The 22328-nt window shown below is 63.0% G+C and overlaps 3 protein-coding genes across 3 annotated transcripts; 2 read left to right on the top strand and 1 right to left on the bottom strand.

Annotated features, from left to right (window-relative positions):
* On the top strand, window positions 1-8752 carry LOC119094414 (uncharacterized). The gene is made up of 8 exons (XM_037217474.1): window positions 1-16; window positions 809-948; window positions 2166-2294; window positions 4546-4927; window positions 5303-5364; window positions 6826-6950; window positions 8038-8187; window positions 8749-8752. The coding sequence occupies exons 1-8, from the start codon at window positions 1-3 to the stop codon at window positions 8750-8752; spliced, it is 1008 nt and encodes a 335-aa protein (XP_037073369.1).
* On the top strand, window positions 5196-9580 carry LOC119093715 (tyrosine-protein phosphatase non-receptor type 14). Its single transcript, XM_037216720.1, has 4 exons — window positions 5196-5364; window positions 6826-6950; window positions 8038-8131; window positions 8749-9580. The coding sequence occupies exon 4, from the start codon at window positions 8755-8757 to the stop codon at window positions 9400-9402; it is 648 nt and encodes a 215-aa protein (XP_037072615.1). The 5' UTR covers window positions 5196-5364; window positions 6826-6950; window positions 8038-8131; window positions 8749-8754; the 3' UTR covers window positions 9403-9580.
* A 1806-nt stretch (window positions 9581-11386) lies between these two features.
* LOC119094412 (zinc finger protein 28-like) lies at window positions 11387-20629 on the bottom strand. Its single transcript, XM_037217473.1, is given in 12 exon segments — window positions 11387-11743; window positions 12006-12086; window positions 12439-12585; window positions 12971-13507; window positions 13640-13786; window positions 14317-14430; window positions 15618-15677; window positions 16459-16587; window positions 17118-17122; window positions 18708-18807; window positions 19194-19535; window positions 20507-20629. Coding segments are annotated over 12 exon segments (2142 nt in total).
* Window positions 20630-22328: the final 1699 nt, after the last annotated feature.

Below are 22328 nucleotides of genomic sequence, written 5' to 3'. Positions count from 1 at the left end.
ATGGCGGAGCGACTCGGTCAGGCCGTCCGCTGGAATGCTCTCTCCTGGAAGTGGGTGAAGTCCGGCCAGCGGCGCGGCTGAAAGACCGACTCGTAATGAGCAGCCTCGCGCGGCTGGTGACGGCCTCCTGGCGGCGTGGGCCGTCGGCGGATCGGCGCGGCGGACCCCTGAGCGGGGCTGGTGCGCGTGTGTCCGGACCCGGCGCTCCTCCAGCCCTCCCTGCTCTGCTGCGAGAGCGGGGCCGCCGCCCGTCTGCCGCAGCCTGCGGTTTGCAGCTCGTGCGGCTGCGGCCGGCGCCGCGGCACGGGTCTGCTGCCGGCCGGCGGACCCGCGGCCGGAGGGTGCGGGCGGCCGGGACGCGGGCTGGCGGCGTTGCCGCCGGCGCGACGGCAGCGCGAGGCGGGTGCTCATCGAAGTCCGGCCTGGCCCGGACCGACGCGTCTGTGGTGCCGCCGCGTGACAGGAACGTCGCAGTGTTGGTCGTCACGCGGCCACCATACAGACACCGCCGCCGAACAGCCACCGACTGTGGGCGGCCACACACAGCCATCGCCGCCGCCTGGCTGCCCGCATGACGTCAGCTGTCCACACAGCCACATCTGGCGGTTACCTGTCTGGAAGGCGTTCGCCATCCGCACGGCGCCAGCCTCCAGTCGCTCATTGAGATAGCGCCCGCCATCGCGATCCCGGTGACCACGTGACCAGCTGTGCGGCTGGGAGCGCACGCAGCGGCCGGCCGCCGCTCGGCCGGCGGCGGCCGGTGAGTCACGGTCGACCGGACCCGGGCCGCCGCCGCCGCCGCCGTCAGTCGTGCCGCGCGCCTGCAGTGGGGAGGCCCGCGCCGCCGCCGTCGTCGCCGCCATGGTGGCCAACAGTGTGCTGGCGAGCCGCGAGTATCACGGGCCCGAGCCGGACTCGCCGTCGTCGCCGCTGGCCGCCTCGCTCAGGGTAACGGAGCTGACCTGTGGCTGACCTGTGGCCGTACGGGTCGGCTGGGGTCGAGTCACGGGTCACCGCCATGCGCCGGTGCAGAGCGTCGCCGCCCGCCTGTCCGTGGAGGTTCACGTGGGGTGTCCGTGCCATCCGCCGTCCCGCCCCTGTGCAGACACCCCTCGGAGGCCCCTCCGGGCGCTCCCTCCTGAACAGAGAGCGCCCGGTCGGGCGGCCCCGACCCTCCCCTGCTGTCGTTCCGTTGCGTCCCGAACGGGTGACGTCACCTGTGCGGTTTTCCGCGTGTTTCTGGCGCGCTCTGCCTGCCGCCGTCTCTGGCGCCAGTCGCCTGCCGGCCGGCGCAGGTGCCTCGGCCGGCGCCGTGTCACGCACTTTCACCCCGACGCCCAGGACGTGTCGTATCTCCCGGGGCGCGGACCGGCCGTTTTCGCCTTCGTGCGTGGAGGCGTGAAGGTGGAGCTGGGGTGCTACTTTCATAATTGTCGGTCACTGAAACCGGCTGCTAATAAGCCAGCGTACTGGTTCCGCAGCTGGCCTGCTGGGGTCTGAAAGCTGGTTGTGTGTTTACTGTGGGGAAACGGGTTTGAGGTGTGACAGCAGCAAAAAGACGGACTGATGTAGAAAGAGTACGCTTTCGCCACTGCAAGCAACCCGCTTTTACTTTTGCAGTCAAATCACATCATATGCTCTTCCGCGGACACCATTTTGCTTTCCCTGTACCTTTTTGCCGCTAATTATGCGCTGTATATATTGGTCTAGGCCACAGGTGAACGTTTGACCACGTAGTGAGCTTATGAAGACGCTAACTCACCCACTCCCTGGGCGTGCACGGGCTGGGCGCGCGCGTCCCGCCCGGCTCTGCCTCTGAGCCGGTCCGCCCTGCACCTGGTCCCCGAGACAGCTGAATGGCCGGGTCAAGGCGGCGCCCACTCGCCCCTGACACCGGCGTCGGCCGGGCCGGCGCGGAAGGCGCCGCCGCCGCCGCGCCGCGCCGCGCTGCTGGCGAGCTGCGGCAGGAATGTGGGTGTGAGCTGCCGTCTGAGCTCGGCTCGGCCCGGCCCGGCCCGGCCCGGCCCGGCTCGGCTCGGCCCGGCTGGCGCCCGCTCGTGCCTGGCGCCGCCGCTGATAGTGCGGGACGGGGGAGGGCCGCGGGCGGGACGGGTCGCGTGAGAGCGCCGCCGGCCGTGCCGCTCACGGGCTGCTCTGCCCCGCAGGTGAGCCGCTCCAGTCCCGACCTCGTGTCACGGAAGAATCGGCTGAACCAGCCCCGCCTGGCCTCGGGCCTCAGCCGCCAGACGCACCGCACCTACGAGAACCTCGCCGACACCGTCGCGTACTCGCAGGTGAGCGTCCCGCGGACGCCGCAGGGCATAGACGAGACAGACTGCCGCCAGGGCGGGCGGCGGCCCGATGGGGACAGGACCTGCGCGGTGACCCGGTGGGCTGTCACGCCGGCATAAGCAGGGGCTCGGCTGTCGTGAGACTGCGGAGGTTCTGTCGGGAGACCACCCGAACTGGAGTGGGATCGATGGTGTTGTATCTAGGCGGTTCCGCGCTGCGGGGTAAGTGTGTACAGAGATGGATTTACTGGCCCCCAGACAGATCCGTGGTGATTTTTCGGGAGCTGGCACACAGGTATGTGTGTGCGGATGCCATCTGTCAGTTGGGACTAATCGTGTCGTTGCATTTCCTTGTTTAGGTACGGCTGATCAGTGTTGTCAGCGTCTGGTATGCCTTTAAAACCGGTTTAAATGTAGTGTCTTGCGACAGTCCGCGTGTACTGAGATCTAACTCTGTGTGGTTACGTACCTTTCAATGGGCTTGGACGTTCTGTCCCCACCGGTTTGCCGTCGGTAACAAGTGTCAGCTGTTTGATGACGAATCGCCACTCCTATCAAGTGACTGCAGGACTACAGTAGCAATCTGCCTGTTAATGAAGGCCTCAAACGCTCGTAAGTGCGCCGTTGAAAGCTCTGCGCGATTCCCCATCACCGGGTAACGTCGGCACCTCGTCATATAACGACCACGCGCGCTGACGACGTAGCGGGCGCCAGTGCCGGGGGCTGCGCAGCGCCGCGGCGGGGCGCCGGGGCCTCCCGGCCGGCGCCGCTCAATGCCGCTCCAATTTGGACGGCGCGTGCCGCCGGCCGGGAGCCCGAACTGCGACGCCGCGCCGCCCGACACCGGATAGCGGCGCGCGTGTGTGCGGGCCAAGGCCGGCGCCGGCGGCGCGCCCGGGGCACGTGCGCGGCCGGCACGGCGGCCCGCGGCGCTCCGGCGACGTCCGGGCGCGGCGGGGCGGCCGCGCGGCGGCGCGGTGGTGTGCGGGCCGCGAGAGCAGGCCAGACCGGTGGCCTCGGCGCCGGCGCCGCGCCACGGGGAGATTAGCGCGCGCGCCCGGCGAGCGCGGCCCGTGAGTCAGACGAGCGGCCGAGGCCCGCGCGCGGGAGTGAGCCGACCGGTGGCTGGCCGCGGCGGCCGCCGGAGCGCTCGCCGCCGAGCAGGCTGTCCATGACAGCTCGGGGACGGTCGACTCCCGTGGCTGTGCGGATGGTGCTGGTTTTGGGAGGGAAAAAGATACGCGCCCGCCTGGTGCTGATGCATATTCACAAGGAATGGATGGGAGCGTTGCCGTAGGTTGTTCGTGTTTCCGCTAGCATTCCATTCGTAGTCATGTGCTGCCAGGTTTGGTTATCTGTTAACCTTTCCATGCATATGCGATGGTTTCACTAGAGTAAAGCTGTGGCTCTTATCGGGCGCTGTGAAGCAATATTTTGGGGTACACGTCATCGGGCCCACCTGGGTGTTATCGGAAAAGCCGGTGGTCTTAGCCAGAATCGTGACGCTGCCCGTGAAACAGTATAGAACTATGTCGTCAGCGACAGGAAGAGCATGAGCTTTCGCCCGTCTCTTGCGCGTTGGATGCCTGAGACCTGATTCACTAGCGGGCGCGAACGATGATATCGCCGGCATGAGCTGGGTGCGCTGGGGGCTTCATTCACTGTTTGCACGTGCGTCATTCGCTGCGTCATATTCACAATGGCGTGTTTTTGCTTTGCTTGTCGGGTCTCTCAACAGTTTATTGCGTCAGTCATTCAAGAATATAGTGGTCCTGTTTGTGCAAGCATCCTGCCTTGCAACATTTCCATTGTCCAAAAAGGCTGCACGGCCATGCCCTGCCGTGCGCCGTGTCCGACTCGGCCGCCCCGGCTGCCCAGCAGCGGCTGGCGGCTGTCTCTGACCTGTCGCAGCTCGGGGCGTGGCCTGTTCCTGCGGCTGAGACCAGCTCTGTCTCCCTGTGCTGTCCGTATGGTGTGACCCTCCGCCAGGGAAAGCTGCGGTTCCCGGCTGTCAATGACGTGTGTCAAGTTTGGGTCGCCTGTGGTGTGTCGGGCATGGGGTGCCTAGACCCAGGGTGCGGTTAGTCGTGTGCTCCAGACAGGCTCCCAGCCTTGTTTTGATTCCCGTTCAGATCAGCGTGAGAGATTGCGGTGTCGGTGTTCGCTCTGATTGGGGCTGCAGCGGCCACGTGGCGCACAGTCGGGGAGAGCGGGTCGCGCCGTGCCGTGTCTGACAGCCTCCCCCGGTCCCCAGCAGGCGTTCAGCTCCGAGGAGCTGGACCGCGTGTACCCGGTGCAGGCGGGTCCGGCCTCCGTGTCGGCACAGTTCGTCACGCAGTCAGCGCTGGTGGCCGAGATAGCGCGCAGCCAGCCGGCCGAGCCGCCGGCGCCGCCGCCGCCGCCGCCCGGAGCCGCGCCGGCGCCGACCGCGCTGCTCGCGCCGCCGGCCGTCGACCCGCAAGGACCCGGCTCGCCCAGTCACTTCCTCAGCGGCAACATTCGCGTCAGCTCGGTGGGACCCGTCGGCCTCCACCAGCCGGCCGCCGGCGCCGACGAGCCCATCTACGAGAACGTCGACTTTCATCCAGCGCGGTCGCCTGGCCGGCGGCGTCGGCGGCGCGGCGGACGCCGTGCGCGTGACGGACGCTGGTACTGTGGTCGCCGTTGGCGGCGGCGCCGACACGGCGGACGCGCCGGACGCCGGCCGGCCGCGCTGGGCGCGCGACGAGCCGCCGCCGGCGGCCATCCCCTACCCGGCGGCCGCCATGCAGGAGCTGCGGCTGGGTGTAGTGCCGCCGGCGCGCGCGCCGCCCGCTGCCGCCGGCTCGGCTGCCAGTCTGGACAAGCGGCGTCGGCGGCGCTGGGGCGGCGGCGAAGCGGCCGCTGGCACGCCGTCGCGCCGCAAGAGAAGTCCAACACGCTGCGCAAGCTAAAGGAGACGTTCACGCGCGTGCGCGAGGGCCCGCCGCGCGCCCGGACGCCGGCCGGCCCTGGGCCCGGCCCGGCGCCAGGCCCCGTGACGCCCGAGGTGGTGGTGAAGCGGGAGTCGACGGCCATCCCGCGGGAGCAGAGGGTGAGTGCGGAGAGAGGATGAGGAGCGGCGTGGCCGCCTGCTGCGGATGTATTGTATTGATATATTGCTGCGGATGTATGCGGAGGTCGAGTGGAGGGCGTCTGTGTGATGTGGTGTGTTGGGAGGTGGAGGTTGAGAGGCGTTCTCGCTGGTTGCGAGCGAGAGCTGTGGACGTGCGGCAGTCGTCGGCGGAGCTGCGCTGTGGCCGCTCGCAGCGCAGGCATGGCCGCTCGGCGACTCCGCGCTTCCACCGGCCGGTTTCCACATCGCGCCGACTGCATAATGGCGACCGGCCTCGCGCCAGCCAGCTGCCCAGATGCCCGCTCGGTGGATCTGCTATCGCGCCGGCGTCAGCGGCTCCACGGCCGTCCCGTTATGCTCGGCCTGGCAGCGTGCCGCCCCGTCACCAGCCGGGCCCACCGGCCGGCGTTTGGGGGACCCGCGCCCGGCGCCTCCGACCCCCTTCGCTGCACGTCCGCCGCTCGGACCGTTAGGGCGGTCGGCTGGGTCGCCGCTAGGGCCGTTCGGCGCTGGATGCGCCGGCCGACTGGAAAATGCGGCCGCCGAAAATTGCTGGCTCCCGCTGCCGCCAGCTTATCCAGGGACATCGGGCGCCGAGCTTTCCTTCTGGCGGCCGGCCGGCTGGCCGGTCGGCAGGCTGCCGGCGGCCGGCGGGGCTGCAGCTGCGCACAGTGGCAGGTCGCGGCTGATTCGAGACGCGCCACAGCGGCGGGCGGCACCGCAGAATTGTCGGGAGCGGTGCGTGGAGCTGCGGAGGTGACGGGACGGGCGGGGTCCGGCGTGCGCAGCGCGCCGGCGAGCGGAGCGGACCGGACCTGCCGGAGGCGCGTCCGACAGCAGCCTGCCGCGGCTCCGGTGATCCATATCTGGGCGGCACGTACATTGTGCAGCGGCCTAGCCGCCGGTCCGGTCGTGACCGGGCCGTCCGTGGTCCGCGGCCGCAGGCTCGGCTCCGCCCTGGCCGACGCGGTGAGCTCCGTGTCGAGACGCTGAGCCTGCTGGTATCTGGCGCTAGCCTGGGAAGGGGCTCGTGATGCGAGAATCAGGTACACTGGCCTTATGTTTTGGCATCATTTGAGGTACACCATTGTCTGATTCAGGCAGGCAACGCGCCTGCAGCCGGCGGTAAATGTATGTTAAGAATTTAGTTCAGTACGCGTGACGCGGTTTTTGTGGTATTCCACGAGTCATCTGCGAGCAGCTGGTTTAAGTGAACAAACGCCACAGCCTGATTTTGTGAGCAAATTCCACACGCTGTTGTTTGGTGGCTGATTATTTCACCTTGTTGCATGCCCTTGCTGTCTGCCTTCTGTCTTGAACGCTGAGCATGCGTGACCTGACGCTGACCCGCGCCGCCTGCTCTGTGGCCGACCCTAGCGAGGCTGGGCGGCCGTGGCGCGCTGCCGCCGGCGACAGCTGACTGGCCGCCGTCCGTTGCAGTGTCAGGCGATCGAGGCGCGCATCAGCAACGCCGGCTTCTTCCGCGAGTTCGAGTCGGTGGTGAAGAAGCGCGACTCGGCCGAGTACACCACTGCGCGCCGGCCCGAGAACGAGAACAAGAACAGGTGCGTCCTCCACCCCCGTGCCTGGTCTCCCCGCTGATGGTGGTGAGAATAGGAGTAGTTGCATCCCCGCCGCGCCACCTTCGCTACCCGCTGGTAGGGAGGACGTGTCTTCACGTGTCTTCGTGTCTTGTGTCGTGAAGACACGTGTCTCCACGTGTCTTCACGTGTCACGTGCACGTGTCTTCTTCCCACACCGGTCGCCGTCCGTCAGCCAGCATCGCCGGGCGGTATTGAGCAGCCGCCAGCCCCTTCCCGCCCTGGTCCTCCCCACCCCAGCTGTGGTTCTGAGCACCACGGTCGCACAGTGATGATCACCTTCGACACGCCCTTGTAAGCCCGGCTGACTAGCCCACCGACGGATGAGGCCGGAGCTGAAGCCGACGGTGGCGTGCGCGGTGCGTGCCACGCTGTGACGCGAAGAGCGAGGCGCTCCCCCACGGACGGCTGTGAGGTGGTGTGCGTCCGCCCGCTGCCGGTGGGCGGTGGCCGACGGCACCCCTTGGTCATCGCTGTCGCCCCCGGTCCGGCGTGGCGCGGCGCGGTCGGTACTGTACGGACCGCGGCTCTCCTGGGCGGCCGCTGCAGCTGATGCGCCGGACCCTTACGCAACACGCACAGATGTCCGCTGGCGTCTGACCTGATTGACTGCGGTGCGGGGCGGATGTCGCGCGTCCGTGTCCGGTGTCGCTCTATCCCTCGCCCGACGACGGAGGCCTCGTGGCCTGATCGGCGTCGGCTGCCGGCCCTGACCGGCCGCGCTCGTCGGTAGGGCTCGGCCGGCAGCTGCGCCAGATGGGCGGGGCTGCTGTCGTTGTGCCGGACCCGCCCGCGGCATGGCGGCGAGACGCGGGTCCGTGTTGTCTGGCGGTATGGCAGCCCGCGGTAACGCTCTACGTCAGAGTCCCTAGTCTCGGAATATTCCGTGCTCGGTGGGGGATCCGACCGCCGCCGAAACCGCCGTTTGTGACGTCGGAGTGGCGCGGCGCAGGTCGGTCTGAGCCGGATCCGTGTCGTCCCCACCGCCGCCGCCGCCGAGACTGGTGTGTGTGTGACGTGACGTGACGTGACGTAACGCTCTGTCCGGCAGGTTCAGGGACGTGCTGCCGTACGAAGACAACCGGGTGCGAGTCACGCCCTCCAGAGACAACCCCACCGGCTACATCAACGCCTCCCACATCAGCGTGAGTGTGCCGGCGGCCCACGGCGCCGTGGGCTGCAGTGGTGTTCGCTCGTGTTTGTGCGGTGTGTCAAAGCCGCCTTTGCAAAAGATGCCATGTGGACCGCAATGTCTTCACCAAAGCCCCGAATGGAACCAAAATCAACGGAAGGTTCAGTTTGTATATAAGGGAGAGACAAAAATAACGTTTGTCGAAAACAAAATGTGCTGAAAAGTTATTCAAGTCCAAACTGAGGGTCAAGAAACGATTCGTAAAGGTTGTTTTTGCTACCTAGAGCTTTGAATCTTGATTGTTGGGGTAAATGTTTGCGGCCCCTTCAGTTGAGGTGGTGTCCTGATCAATGTGCACGGAGGCCGATCCAGCAACGACCACCGTGCCATTCAAACGTCTAAAATTATCCGCCCACCAACTGGGCGCGTACGCTGATCTCTGTAGTGATCACAGGAATGTCACGCAGGTCGCAATTTGCCGCGCTCAGTTCGGCAAACATTTCCATTGTATCGTTGGGGCGCGCGCCAGCCTGCAATCTGTAGCCTGCAGTCGGCCTGTGACGGTGGTGGGGACTGCTGCGCTGCTAACCCAACCCCACCCCTGACCTCTGACCTCCGCCCCTCCCGCAGGTGACCATGGGCAGCCAGCAGCGGTTCTACATCGCGGCGCAGGGCCCGCTGCCGACGACCGTGCTGCACTTCTGGCAGGCCGTCTGGGAGAATAACGTGCACCTGGTGGTCATGCTGACGGACGCCACGCGTGGCCTGGACAAGGCGTTCCCGTACTGGCCGCAGCAGGACGACACGAGCGTCGAGTGCGGCGACTTCACCGTGGCGCGCAAGATGTCGACGCCGTCGCGCGCCTACGTCACCTCGCGCCTGCTGCTGACGGAGCGCGGCTCGCGCAAGTCGCGCGTCGTCTGGCACCTGCAGTTCACCGACTGGGCCGACCACGGCTGCCCGGAGGACGCGGCCGGCTTCGTGCAGTTCGTGGACGAGCTGGCGACGCTGCGGCAGACGGCCGCCAGCGAGATGGCCGTGGCGCACGGCGGCAGTCGCAACACGCCTGTGCTGGTGCACTGCTCGGCGGGCGTCGGCCGCACCGGCGTCACCGTCATGTGCGACGTGCTGCTGCACTGCCTCGACCACAACCTGGAGGTGGACGTGCCGAAGCTGCTGCACCACCTGCGGCAGCAGCGCATGCTCATGGTGCAGACGATGACGCAGTACAAGTTCATCTACCAGGTGCTGGTGCACTACCTGAAGCGGTCGCGGCTGATTTAGCAGCGGCCGGCGTCCGTCGCCAGCGCATTCCGTCCCCCGACTGTGATTTGGAGAGAGTGGGAGAGAGTGAGTGCGCGCCGCGTCCTCTTGTTCGCCGATCAGCGCCCGTGCCATGTACGCTGCATCATCATGTTCATCGCCCATAACGACGTTATCGCAAATATACGCTATATCATTGTTATGTGACTGATACAGGTCCGGTCTGTGTGGACGGGCGGAATGAGGCATCGTCTTGGCAGGCCTGGGGCGCGCTGGGGATGTTGGTCTACAGTCGTCAAAAAAGGCCGGCAAAGGCTGCACAAATGATTACGGGCTTGCAAGGATGCTGTCAGGAATGCACGCGTCATCCCAGTTCAGGCAGCTGAGCTGAGTCAGTGTTGTTCGGCCAAACGTTTTAGTTGCGCTTGTCTTTCTGCCAGTATCTATGTTAATGTGATCGAAATACGCCAGCGGGTTAAGTTCGCGATTTTAGCACTAGACCTGCATAACATCAGTCTGCTTTCATATCGTCAGAGACGGCAGCCAACAGAACAAAAGATCATTGCTGATGGTGAGGAGTCCCAACTCCTTCAAAACGCAAGCATGACATTGCTTTCCGGCGGGATCCTGCCTGCTTGCAGAGATTCGGGGGCGGATATTGCAGGTAAACACAAATCGGCGGGTTCATCTCATTGGCAACGTGACGTCAGGTGACGGCTTGGTTTAGTCATCGCGAAGCTGAATCGTACGGACGGTGCCCCGTCAGCCGGCCGTTGGCTCTCGGTGACGAGGCAGGAGGAAGCTGCGGTCAGTAGCAGCACGCCTCTAATTTAGAGCTGCGTGCATACCGTTCCAAGTTAATGGGAACGGGAACATCACAGTAGCTGCGGACCGCGCCACCGGAAGCGGACCAGTAGCATTGACATGTATTTCCGGCGGTACGCGGTATCTCACAGGAAAACGTCACACGTTCGTGAACGCTAGTCATATGCCACCGACACAAGGCCTTCGCACCTTCCCGCTACGGACCAAGCAGATCACGCCAGACGATTACCAATGTGTGCATAAAGAAGTATCACATGTGTCCGTTTAAAACACGGAGGCTGGGGGGCAGTGACCGCAACGATACAGTGCCACCTTGCCAGCGACCCGAGCGTGTCATGCCGTAATTCCAGCGGAGCCAGTTTCCACCGCCGCGGGGACCCGTCGCACAGACACTCACATCGACGGATCCCTGGTTTGCCCCCGCCTGATTTATTACAGCCGGGATCAGGCGGCCACGAGCGCCTCCGTCAGTGCATCAGCGGCGGAGACGAGTACATTATGTAAGCCCGGAACTGGCGAATGCGGCACGACAGCCCGGCGCAGAGGTCGCTACGGAGATCGATATGCACAAAAAGCTCGAGAGCTGGTGATTGATGGCCAAGACACGGCCAGCCGGCTGACGGGAAACGGTACCGCCCTGCCGACGTCGGCGTGCCGCCGCCCGCTGAACCCCACTGGAGCGGACCGCCGCCAGCGGCCTCAGTACAGGGGAGCGGCCCAGGGCGCCCGCGCGGAGATCTATAGAACACCGGCCGGTAACTGCACGCATGATCCTTCACAGGGGACTGTTCCGTCCAACTGAGCCTCAGACGACAGCGGCGGGTAACCACGGTAACCACAGTAACACGACTACCACTGCGGCCGCTCCGGACAGCGGTGAAGCAGCCGGATCGTTACGGAGGGGGGCGGGCAGATAATGGATGGGTCGGAAAGCGTTTTAAGTCTGCCATACAACATCGTAAGCCCGGCATTTCATTAACAGCATTTAAAGCTGATACACGGTGTTCCTCCCCTCCTCACCCGTCCCGGTGGCGCCGCCCTTGCCTCCGATAAAATTATATAAATTCCGCCTATCCGTGCACTTAGGCATTGCGTTCCTAGATCTGGTCATACCACCAGTGATGGCGCCCCCGCGTGGCCCAGCCCTCCCCGGCACCGCCTGGTGAGTCCGGTCAGCCGATCAGTCAGCTGACGCGTCGCAGATGGCGGCGGGTCGGTCCGCGTCCCTGTCCAGTAGCGAGACTCCCGCCTCCAGCACCGAGCCGTCCTCCTCCAGCATGGCGCCGCCGCCCTCCAGCACCAGGGCCACACGCTCGCCGGCCGCCTCGGCCTGCTCGATGATGAGGCCGACCTGGCGCGGGTTGACGGCCGGCGTCCCCAGCTGCTCGGCATCCTGCTCGATCACCAGGTCCAGCCGCGGCTCGCCATCCGCGTCGCCCCGGTCGTCGATGATTAGGTCCAGCTGCTGGCCGTCCGGCGTGATGTACTGCACCTCGCTCGTCAGGAACGACACGTCCGGCCCCCCGCCGTCCTCCGTCTGCGGACAGAGGAGGGGGTGTAAGTGATGTACTGCAACCCGCCGTCTGCGGGCTGACAGGTGGTGTCAGTGATCTGTTGCACCTCGCCCGCCAGGAACGACACCGCAAGCCCCTCGCGTTCCCGAAGACTCTTCCGCAGTCGGTATGATCCGCTCTGTGGGAGGAGCATGCGGTGGTCCGCCGGAGCTGGTGGGCAGCAGAGGCGCCATCCGGCCCAGCGCGACGCGTGCCGGCAGGCCGGACCTCCCGCGTCGGCCTCACTTGGTGCCCGTCGGTGGTGACGAACCGGCCGTCCCCGATGAGCATCTCCTGCTGCGTGTCGCCCCTCACCAGCATCACCACCTACGGACGGAGGGGCACGGTTGTCAGACACGCCGCCCACACACGGACGCGGAGTGGCCCGCGCGCGTCCCCAAACTGTCGCCAGTGGTCCCCGGCGCTCCTGGCTGAACGGTCTCGATAACTGACGCTTGTTGCAACGATGTTTTTACGTTTGCTACACAAGCATCACTCATTAACGTTCGTAGGACACGCGTATTAATGCTTCCTTATCGTATTGTATTGGAAATCGTCACCCGTTAAAAATGTCGTCCGTGACGACCAGTATGGCAATGACCCATTCATTTCTATTGAACGCAAGTCGCCTGGCAGCCTGTGTGCATCACGTGACACCGGCGCGGCGCGGCGCACTCACGTGTCCGTCCTTGGAGTCGACCAGCTCGAAGGTGTGCACCACCTCGTCGGGCTGCGCCGGCTCTGTCGTCACCAGCGTGCGGTTGATGACATAATCGTCCGGATGTTCGCCGTGGTTCATCTGCTCCATGTGCTGCACCAGAGACATCTGTCGGCGAGTGCATGGATTACGCGGCGGGTGGACACTGGGGGAGAAAGCGACGCCAGACGGGAGGGTAAACTGAAGCTCAATCTGGCATTGGCATGCCCGCGAGGCGAGGACTGTAGTGCATGTGGCAGACCGGTGGCCATCATCCCAGTCCGAGCACGCGGAGCGGGGCCTGGTGTGACGCACACTCCGTGCCGAGCACTGGCGCTGTCCCCACTCTCACCCTCCGAGGACAGAAGCGTCCGCTCCAAACACCGCACACGTGAGCACAGGCAGGCGGCTGGAGGAGGCCGCCGGGCCCCGAGGTACGCCGACTGCCAGCTCTGACCTACAGCTGGCAGGTTCGGCCCGGCCTCGCCTCCCGACTCCGACCCCCGCCACCCACCTTCCGCATGAAGCCGAGGCCGCACTGGCGGCACTCGAACGGCTTCTTGTTGCTGTGCGTGAACATGTGCGCCTTGAGGTTGTCGCCGCGGCTGAAGTGCTTGCTGCACACGTCGCAGCGGTACGGCTTCTCGCCGGAGTGCGTGCGCAGGTGCTGCTTCAGGTGCTCCGGGTACACCATCTGCAGGGGGCAGTGCGGACAGCGCAGCGGCCGGTGGCCCTCGTGCACCATCTCGTGGTAGGTGAGCAGGCGGCGCCGTTTGAACCTCTTGCCGCATACGCGGCACTCGTAGCGTCTGTCGTTCTGGTGCACGTAGCGCACGTGCATGATGAGGTTGGAGCGCAGCGCGAAGCGCGCCGCGCACAGCTCGCACGCGAACGGCCGCTCGCCCGAGTGCGAGCGCACGTGGTCGCGCAGCGAGTACTTGGTCTTGAGCTCCTTGTGGCAGATGGAGCAGCGCCAGGGCCGCTCGCCCATGTGCTGCAGCAGGTGGTGCGCGAGCCGCTTCTCGGTGTCGAAGAGGCGGCCGCAGTCGGGCTGCGGGCACGGCAGGCGCGGCTCGCCGTGGCCCAGCTGGTGGCGCTGCAGCGCCGCGCGGCTCGCCTGCTGCTGGCCACACACTGAGCACGCCAGCCCCGGCGGACGCGGCGCGTGCGAGCGCACGTGCGCCCGGTAGCGCGGCCCGCTGGTGAACGTCCGGTCGCACGTGGCGCACGAGAAGTGCGCGTCGCCCGTGTGCTCGTGCATGTGCTCGAGCAGCGGCGCCTGCGAGCGGAACTTGAGCTCGCACTGCTGACACTGGTAGGTGGTGGTCACCTGGCGGCAGGGGATGGGAAGCACGACCGGTCAGACGCGGCCGCTCATCCACAGAGGCAGGCCACTGACGGCTGGAGCCGGTCCAAGCGACAGAGGTGGGTCCCTGACGGCTTGGAGCCGGTCCAAGCGACAGAGGTCTAACGGCTGGAGCTGGTCCAGGCGACAGAGGTGGGCCACTGACGGCTGGAGCCGGTCCAAGCGACTTTCGCTCAATAGTTTATCTGGCGGCCATCAACAGTGGCATCGAACGCTTAATGGTTGACAAGGAGTGCATTGTTTGTATTCTGAGACCTATTTCTACAAAACTGGAGCAGAAGGAACATCACCAGGAGACCACATGGCGTAAAAGCAAACTTGACGCAGGTCCCAGGAAAATAAACTTAAGTCGAAGCAATCGAGGTCTAATTATCAATGCACCCTAGTACACACACATACATGCACTAAAATATATAGACAGACGTTTACACCAACTTGTATGGCAGCCTTCAGTGAGTGACCGATACCTTATGGAACTTCTGATGTTTGCGTACGAGTTTCGGCAGAGTGAAGGACTTATTGCACATCGGGCAGGGGTACTTGGCCTCCTTGTGCTCCTTCTCGTGCTTGAGCAGGTCCCGGAGCATGGCATACGTGTCACCGCACACCTGAGAACGGCGCCCGCGGTCAGTACCATGAACGGAACTTGAACTGTATCCTTCAGCGGAAAACATCGGAGACGCGCGACACTGCTCCAAGCGCAGCACAACAGAGAACATCCCAGTGTAAGGTCAGCCAGACGCGACGCCGGAGAGCTGCAGAAGCCCCGTTCCCAGTGAGGCGCGTCGGTCGCTGTCCCCGGCCGAACATGTCGTCAGCAGGCTGCCACCGCCAGCTCGTCGGCACGCCGGACCGCTCCTGGCCCGGCCGCCAGGCCCGCCGTTCCCGGGACACCGTCGGCAGCAGCCAAGCGTCGGCTTCGGCCTGAGACAGCCTCGCCCTGGTAGCGCTCGGCTTACCCGAGCTCGGAGCATACGTCCTGATGTTTAATGTACACGATAATCGATCACATGTATGTACTAGCAGGCACGTGTCCTGCTGGCACGAGCGTGCTGGTGGAACAGGGATTATATCTTTTTCAACGTAGGTGGCCGCTGATCTTATACTATGAGAGCACTCCACACGCATGATGGCATAAATGTCCCTTGTCAACTTTGTTCTGTTTCGTGTTCCCCTCGCCCTTGTCGGCTACTGTTCTAGTCCAATATGCTTTCCTGATGCCTCCAGGCCCCCGGGCTGGCAGTGCTCTTTCATGAATTCGCATAGCTCACTACGCGTATTGAGGTGCTGTCCTTGTTACACAATCATTAGCGATCAAGTATACTGCATCACCAGTGGATGAATGTGACGCAAATATCTTTACGTAACAGGCCAAATCACACGACAATTTAAAACTCCATTCCCGTGTTTGATCTGGCTGTTACTAGATTTCGCATCGTCTGCCGTTGACAAGCACGTTTGCTGTAACTCGTCCGCACATGTACGCACGCCGTGTGCCATCCGCCGTTCGGACGAAATCAGCCGCTACCAATGGTCCTCTGCATCGGCGTGAGTGCGCCAGCATCACGTAACTTCGTTCCATACCACGCACCAAAACAATGCTGCCCACCACAGCTGACGGCCGCGTTTCCCGCCATCAAATCAGCAGCAAGACGCGCCGGACGCGCTGGTGTAGACAAGGCGTCGCCCGGCCGACAGGCCGGGGCTGTGGCCGCCGAAGGCCGGTGCTCCGGGCGCCGTAGCTGACGTGGACAACACCCTGACCTCCACCAACCCGCGAGACCGCCAAACTCACCTCGCAGATGTAGACGCCGTTGATGCGCCGGCTGCGGCCCGAGGCAGACCACTCCTCCGGCTGGGGCAGGCCGGTGGCGGCCCGCTCCTCGGGCTGGGGCGCGCCCGCGGCGGTCCGCTCCTCAGGTTGGGGCAGGCCGGTGGCGCCTCGCTCCGCCGTTGGTCGCTTCTCCGTCGGCTGCTGCTCCTTCTGAGGGTCACGCCAACGATGAGATGCAGTTCAACAAAAACAAATTAAGATTCAGAATGCTTGTCACACTACGAAAAGCCATGCCATAATCAAACAGGTGACACTAGATTGGTTTAAGTAAAACTCGTGAAAAGGGTAGACATTGAACACTGAAGTAACCGTCGTATCCTAACCGTACGTGCTACCACCATGATTCAAGAGTCATGCACCCATGGAAGTCTGGGAAATTCAGGACCTCTAGGTTGTGTTTTCAGGGGTTGCTTCTATTCCATGGGTTAGGGCCGGCTAAATGTACGCGACCGCTTTGAGACTATCATTGGCTGGGCGCGCCTGTCCAAAGTCGCGCCTCCATTCCGCATGCCTCCAAACATTCCCTAGCAGCACCGCTCGCCCGTCCGGCGGCGCCAGAATCCGTGACCACTAAAGACCTCAGGTTCCTGAGACGGCCAAAGGAGCCCGGGAAGGCCAAACGGTCTTCGAAACAGCTCCACGCTCAGGGTAGTGCAGGGCAGGGCCAACAAAGCAGCGGAGGACAGGCCCAACACCGACATTCAACAGGACAGACCCCCATCGATGGAGGCGGTCTGCTATTCGGTGCTGCCGCCGCTGCCCCGACGCGGACAGCACCGCCGGACGTCCGGCGCGGCCTCACCTCAGCTAGGCGGCTGTGTACCCTGCGCATGGCTTCTGCCAGCCGGCGGCGGTGCGTGCTCTCGCCGCTGTCCGAGGCCAGTCCGTTCCGGTGTGGCCCGCGCGCCGCCGCCTGCCCCGACTCTGCCGGCTGGGGGTGGGACAGGGCGCTCAGCACCGGCATCGCGGACTCAGACAGCACGGCCTGTCGGGGATGCGTCAGCCCACGGACTGGCGGTGTCTGACTTTCTTGTCTGACAGGTGTGCCAGTCGGAGCAGTGTGAAGCGCCCGTCACAGAATGTTTAACGCCCGTCACGTCGCGAGCGGGCAAGAAGTCCACGGTTAAGGCCGGCGTGAGCAAACCTGCCAGTCAAAAACGTGATGCCAAGAGCCTCTATGGCTTGCAAGTGTACCTTATGCTCCCAGAATATGGTTGGAAATGGCGCATCACACCGCCCCAAAGTCGGTTCCGCATGTCGTCAAGTTCGCCACTAGCCAACCCGCCACACTCAAGCCTACAGTCCGACGCCCCCTACCCGCAGCGCTGTGCTCTGATCACCTGGGCTTGCCCGTCGGAGTCCGGTGCCGGCTCCGGTGCAGTCCCGCCGCCGTCAGGCCTGGTCACCAGCGGCGCGCCCGGCGCCGCCGGCCGGGATGACGCCGTGCTCGCCGTCACGTACCGCAGCTGGAGAGGAGCGGGGCCGTCATCACACGAGCTCTTCCGGAGCGGGACCGTCATCACACGAGCTCTCCCAGAGCGGGGCCGTCATCACACGAGCTCTCCAGGAGTGGAGCGGGGCCGTCATCACACGAGCTCTCCCGGAGCGGGGCGGATGTCATCACACGAGCTCTCCCAGAGCGGGGCGGACGTCATCACACGAGCCCTCCCAGAGCAGGGCGGACGTCATCACACGAGCTCTCCCGGAGCGGGGCGGCCGCCATCACACGAGCTCTCCCGGAGCGGGGCGGATGTCATCACACGAGCTCTCCCAGAGCGGGGCGGATGTCATCACACGAGCTCTCCCAGAGCGGGGCGGACGTCATCACACGAGTTCTCCCGGAGCGGGGCGGCCGCCATCACACGAGCTCTCCCGGAGCAGGGCGGACGTCATCACATGAGCTCTCCCAGAGCAGGGCGGCCGTCATCACAGAGCTCTCCCGGAGCGGGGCGGACGTCGTCACACGAGCCCTCCCAGAGCGGGACGGACGTTATCACATGAGCTCTCCCGGAACGGGGCGGATGTCATCACACGAGCCCTCACGGAGCGGGGCGGCCGTCATCATACGAGTCCTTGCAAAACAGGGCGGGCGTCATCACACATGTCGGAACGTACGGTGCTTGCCGCTGGGGAAACAGACACCACCCGCTCAAGATCAGCATGCTTCATTTGGTCGCCACAACTTCCTGATTAAGAAGCCGCGAGCAAGTTTACGAACACAGTGCGCATCTCATGGCATTCAACAGGACCAACCACAGATCACTCAGAGCCAAGGTGACGCGTCATCAGGAAGGATGCGGTCAGGCCCATCCAACGTAACTGTAGGTGCAGAGGTCCGCTCGTGGTAAAACATAAAACCTCCGTGTAACGCGTGCACTTGATCAGCCAGACCACACGGCTTTTCTGCTCGCACGGTCTTCCACCTCCTGCACACGGAAGTAAGCAGTCAATCGCAGCCCCCTCCCCGTCCCCGCTCACACTGAGCGTAACAACTGGCCCCGCCCGGGTTCTCACCCGTCTGTGCAGAGTGCTGTGGCGGACGTACCACGGTCTGGTCCGTCTTTCGGGGCGGCCGCGGCCTCGTTTGGCCGGCGGCGGCTCGGCAGCGGCCGGCGGCGGCTCGGCGTCGGTGGCCGGTCGGGTCCGCTTGCGGTAGGGCCGCACGCGCGGCACCAGCCGGTCGGCAGGGCCTAGGCGGACCACCTGGAGGCAGCGACAGACGCGGCGTCAGCCGGGCAGCCCCGGACGGCGGAGGGTGGAAGGTGAGGAGCCAGGGATATACGATAGGGTCAGGCGGGGAGCAGGGGACACACCCCAGAGAGAGACAATGACGGGTCAGACGGGGAGCAGTGGACACACGTCAGAGTGGGATGACAGGCCAGACAGGGGGGGGGGGGGGGCCACACACACACAGAGACACACATAAGCGTGAGACAGTGTCCGGAGCCAGAGCGCCCTGACTGACCTCCACCACTTCTGCCGCTGGGCGGCGCTGGGGTCGGGCGGCGGCGGCGGCGGCGGTGGCGGTGGTAGCGCGGTGGCCAGAGTCACCCGAGCCGCGCGCCTCCAGCTGCACGTAGATGGTGCGCACGGGGCCTGGCGGCGAGCGGCCGCTGCTGGCCGGCGGCGAGTCCGGCTCGCTGTACACCGCCTGGTCAGGGCGAGACAGCAGTCACGTGCCACGTCATTAAGTGCCGAAACTGGAAGGTTAAGTCGCCACTGAAAGCCAGGTGGGAGTTCACTACGCCGTGTGACCAGATATAAACGGGGCACACGAATAGGTACCTTTTGGTAAGGTTTCAACTCCGAACACTTCAATCATAAGGATCAGCATGAAGTTACTTGAGTTAGTTATAAGAGTTAGTTACAAGAGTTACAAGAGTTACTTGAATAGAAGCATGGCATGAAACGATTTCGTAATCGCCAAAAATCCATTTCCGCAGCGCGCGTTTTTCAAACACATTTATCACAGTCTGAGTCAAACAGGAAAAATCTAGAAAATGAATGGCCCACACAAGCACGGAATGCATGCCTCACCTCTGCCATCAGCTGATTAACGTCAAAATCCTCATCGCTGTTCCCTCCGGACGCGTCATCCAGGAGAGGGTCATCAGCGCCTGACGAGTCGATGGGATCGTCATCTGCCAGGGCCGAGCACGAGCGCAGACCGTTCGCCCCCGCCGGTGAGCCGCCGCACGCCCCGTCCACACCGCGCGGCTCTAGCGCGTCCCGGGCAACCGAGCTGGCCCGGTCCGACTGCGTGGAGGGCGACCGCTGGGCGGCGCGCTCCAGCGTGCCGGCCCCGCCCGGCCCATCCAGCGGCTCCAGGCGCGGGCAGGGATCGGCCAGCGGGTCAGTGTCGCCGCAGGAGTCCAGGGCCTCCGCGGCACCGCCGGCTGAGCCCAGGGCGCCGGAGTCTCCGCCGGGCGAGGCCGCCGGGTCGAGGTCACCGCCGGGGCCGAGCGCGCGCAGCACGTCGCCGGAGGCGGCCAGCGAGTGCAGCAGGTCGTCCCCTTCGACAGGCTCGTCCGGAGGCTCCGCGGCGCCCTCTGCGGAGGTCGGACGCGGATCTGCCAGCGGAGGACGCCGACGTCAGCGCAGACTACCTGGTGACGAATGACGCCCGCCCCCGCTGCTAGTCAGGACGCTCCTGTTAGCAGGCTGCTAGCCACCACAACACTCCAGCCTGGGGTGGAGTCCGGAGTGGCGATGCGACATACCCCGACGCTTACGTTGTCAGCATCAGTTCAGCGTCCGTATTCCGCGATGCTAAATGGCAAAACCCTACTCTCATTACTGATGCTTTATGGTACTCTGAGTTCATGGCCTCGGCTGAAGATCGGGCGCAAATACGCATGGCGACACGTTGAGCGCGATCACGCGCGAGGACGGGAGCCGAGCGGGTGGGGGCAGGAGCCGCACGTGTAAGGGCGGGAGCTGCGGGGGTGAGGGAGGGAGCCGGGCGTGAAGGGCGGGAGCTGGGCGTGTGAGGGCGGGAGCTGGGCGTGTGAGGAAGCCGTGTGTATGAGGGCGGCAACCACGCGTCTAAGGGAGGGAGCCAGGAGCGTGAGGGCAGCGGCCGGCCGTGTGAGGGCGGAAGCCAGGTGTGTGAGGGTGAGAGCTGGGCGTGTGAGGGCGGCAGCCGCGCGCGCGAGGGCAGCAGCCACGCGGGTGAGGGCGGGAGCCGGCCGTGTGAGGGCGGAAACCGCGCGTCCAGTCGGGCCACGTACCGCGGCCGCCGGCGGCGGGCGACCGCTCCGCCCAGTACCGGGCGCGCAGCCGGCGGGCCTGCCTAGCCAGCTGCAGCCCCAGGCCATCCAGCCGGTTCAGCGTCGCCACGCAGTGCCGACAGACGCCGTCGCCGCCTGGCTGGCCAGGCTCCAGGGTCTGTGGGGCAGGGGCCCTGATGATGATGATGATGAATCATCTAAGGCCACTCAGGTGGAGTAGTAATAGTCAATGGGTGACACCATGGAAAAGCTGGACAGGAGAATGTGGCCTGAAACATCACCATTATGGGGTTAAAAAATATGCCAAATGCTCAAACCAAGTTGATTTATCTAACCATCAAGTCACAGCATTTGCTAAATAGCAATTTGAGTTACATTAATTGCATTACTAATCCTGCAAGAACAAATCACTTCTATGCTTAGATATTTCCTGCATCAGCAAATATGGGCTAAATATGATGTGTAGTTACAACTATATATCAAATCTGAAACATTCAAGATGCATTGTTACTTACCACAGCCAGGACTTTGGCCAGCTTCTCACTGAAGGAACATAAACTGAATTGGGTTCTCTCCCAGAAGAGATTTGTACTGTCTTGGGATGACAACTGACTATGGCATGCAAGGCAGCTGTTTGACTTGTCACTGCTGAAAAAATAAAGAACCATTAAGGAGGGATCACAAATCACTGGCACACTGAGCATACTTTTGAAATTATCAGACCCTAGTCCCTGAATGTAAAGCAGAAGTGCACAGCAGCTGTAAAGCACATCTTTATAAGACAGACCATACTTTGCATATAGATATGACAATTTGGTTGAATACAAGCTCACCAGATTCCACACATATACGAGTTAAAACAGTTGTTGTATTGGTGTAACCCGGACTTACATTTGCCTTGTAGATCTATGGCATGAATCAGCATTGTCAGATTTCTGCATAGGAGCTCTTCTCTTGTGTGCTTCTACAAAGTTTTCTTGTGTTTGCTTTAGTTGGTACTCTGCAAGGTCATAGGAATTGACCTGATGCAAGCAAGATAAGCATATAATCTTTCCAGTATCCTCTGGAGATAACTCAAAGCCTAGTATAGAAGACAACTTGAGTGGAAGGCTTGTCTGGGTGTACTGAGATATGGACTTGCCATTGCATATGTTCACAAAACTTCCAGGAACAACCTCTACAGCAAAGCAGAGAAAGCAGGAAGATGCTGCATCCATTGTTGGGTGGAATGCAACCCTTATTTTTTTACTGACTGCTTCAAGCTTCCTGTTGGCATAAAAACAGTCAAGGTTGCAGCACAAGATGTGTAATGATTCCTGATGCACTGACGCCTGGGCCCAGCTTATGTAATGGCAAACCACAGTGTCATGTGGTGATCATGCAAGTTGTTTCTACTTTTAACAAACTTGAGGGTTAACTTAAAATGACCTTAACCTAAAATTATATTGTTTTGTCATGTTCTGTGCAGGAAGACTGAAGCTTAAGGCCATCTTTACTCTTGTAAGATGATGCTTCCCACACCTCTTGGAAACAACAAAGTAGCACAACCATGTTCAGTGTATGTTGTTGAACCATTTCAGGCTTTTCTCTATATATTTACACACAGAACATTTGTACTCATTTAGTCTGCATGGTCTCATTACCAGATTCAGAGCCAGGCATGGCCACCCCCAGCAAGCCTGTCCATGGAAAGTTCAAAGAAAAGTGTGACCAAAAATGCATGGACAGCCTCGTGAAACAAGTGGAAACGAAAAATAGACATGAATGGCATGTCAGAATCTGAAGCATGCCTAAATCCCAATGTTGGATCCGGGACCTGACGGGATTATTTCGTTATAAGATCAGGTGAGGTGAGTACATTCCTGGCCAAACCATCTCAAAAAGAAAAATTGTGAAGCGATGGACTCGTAGGCCCAGGCTGCTTCGGTAAATGGGTCCTCGG

The sequence above is a fragment of the Pollicipes pollicipes genome, unplaced genomic scaffold (genome assembly GCF_011947565.3).
Source record: "Pollicipes pollicipes isolate AB1234 unplaced genomic scaffold, Ppol_2.1 Scaffold_4002;HRSCAF=4701_pilon_pilon_pilon, whole genome shotgun sequence".
In the NCBI taxonomy this organism is placed as follows: domain Eukaryota; kingdom Metazoa; phylum Arthropoda; class Thecostraca; order Pollicipedomorpha; family Pollicipedidae; genus Pollicipes; species Pollicipes pollicipes.
Note: the sequence above shows the minus strand (reverse complement) of the source record. Positions and strands in the feature narration are given on the sequence as shown.

What these genes read in the sequence shown, in the direction of transcription:
- LOC119093715 (XM_037216720.1), top strand. Translation starts at nt 8,755, where the DNA reads ATGGGCAGCCAGCAGCGGTTCTACATCGCGGCGCAGGGCCCGCTGCCG.
- LOC119094414 (XM_037217474.1), top strand. An exon ending in ACACCGTCGCGTACTCGCAG is followed by an intron (nt 2,295 to 4,545) that starts GTGAGCGTCCCG and finishes CCCGGTCCCCAG; the next exon opens with CAGGCGTTCAGCTCCGAGGA. An exon ending in GAGAACGAGAACAAGAACAG is followed by an intron (nt 6,951 to 8,037) that starts GTGCGTCCTCCA and finishes TCTGTCCGGCAG; the next exon opens with GTTCAGGGACGTGCTGCCGT.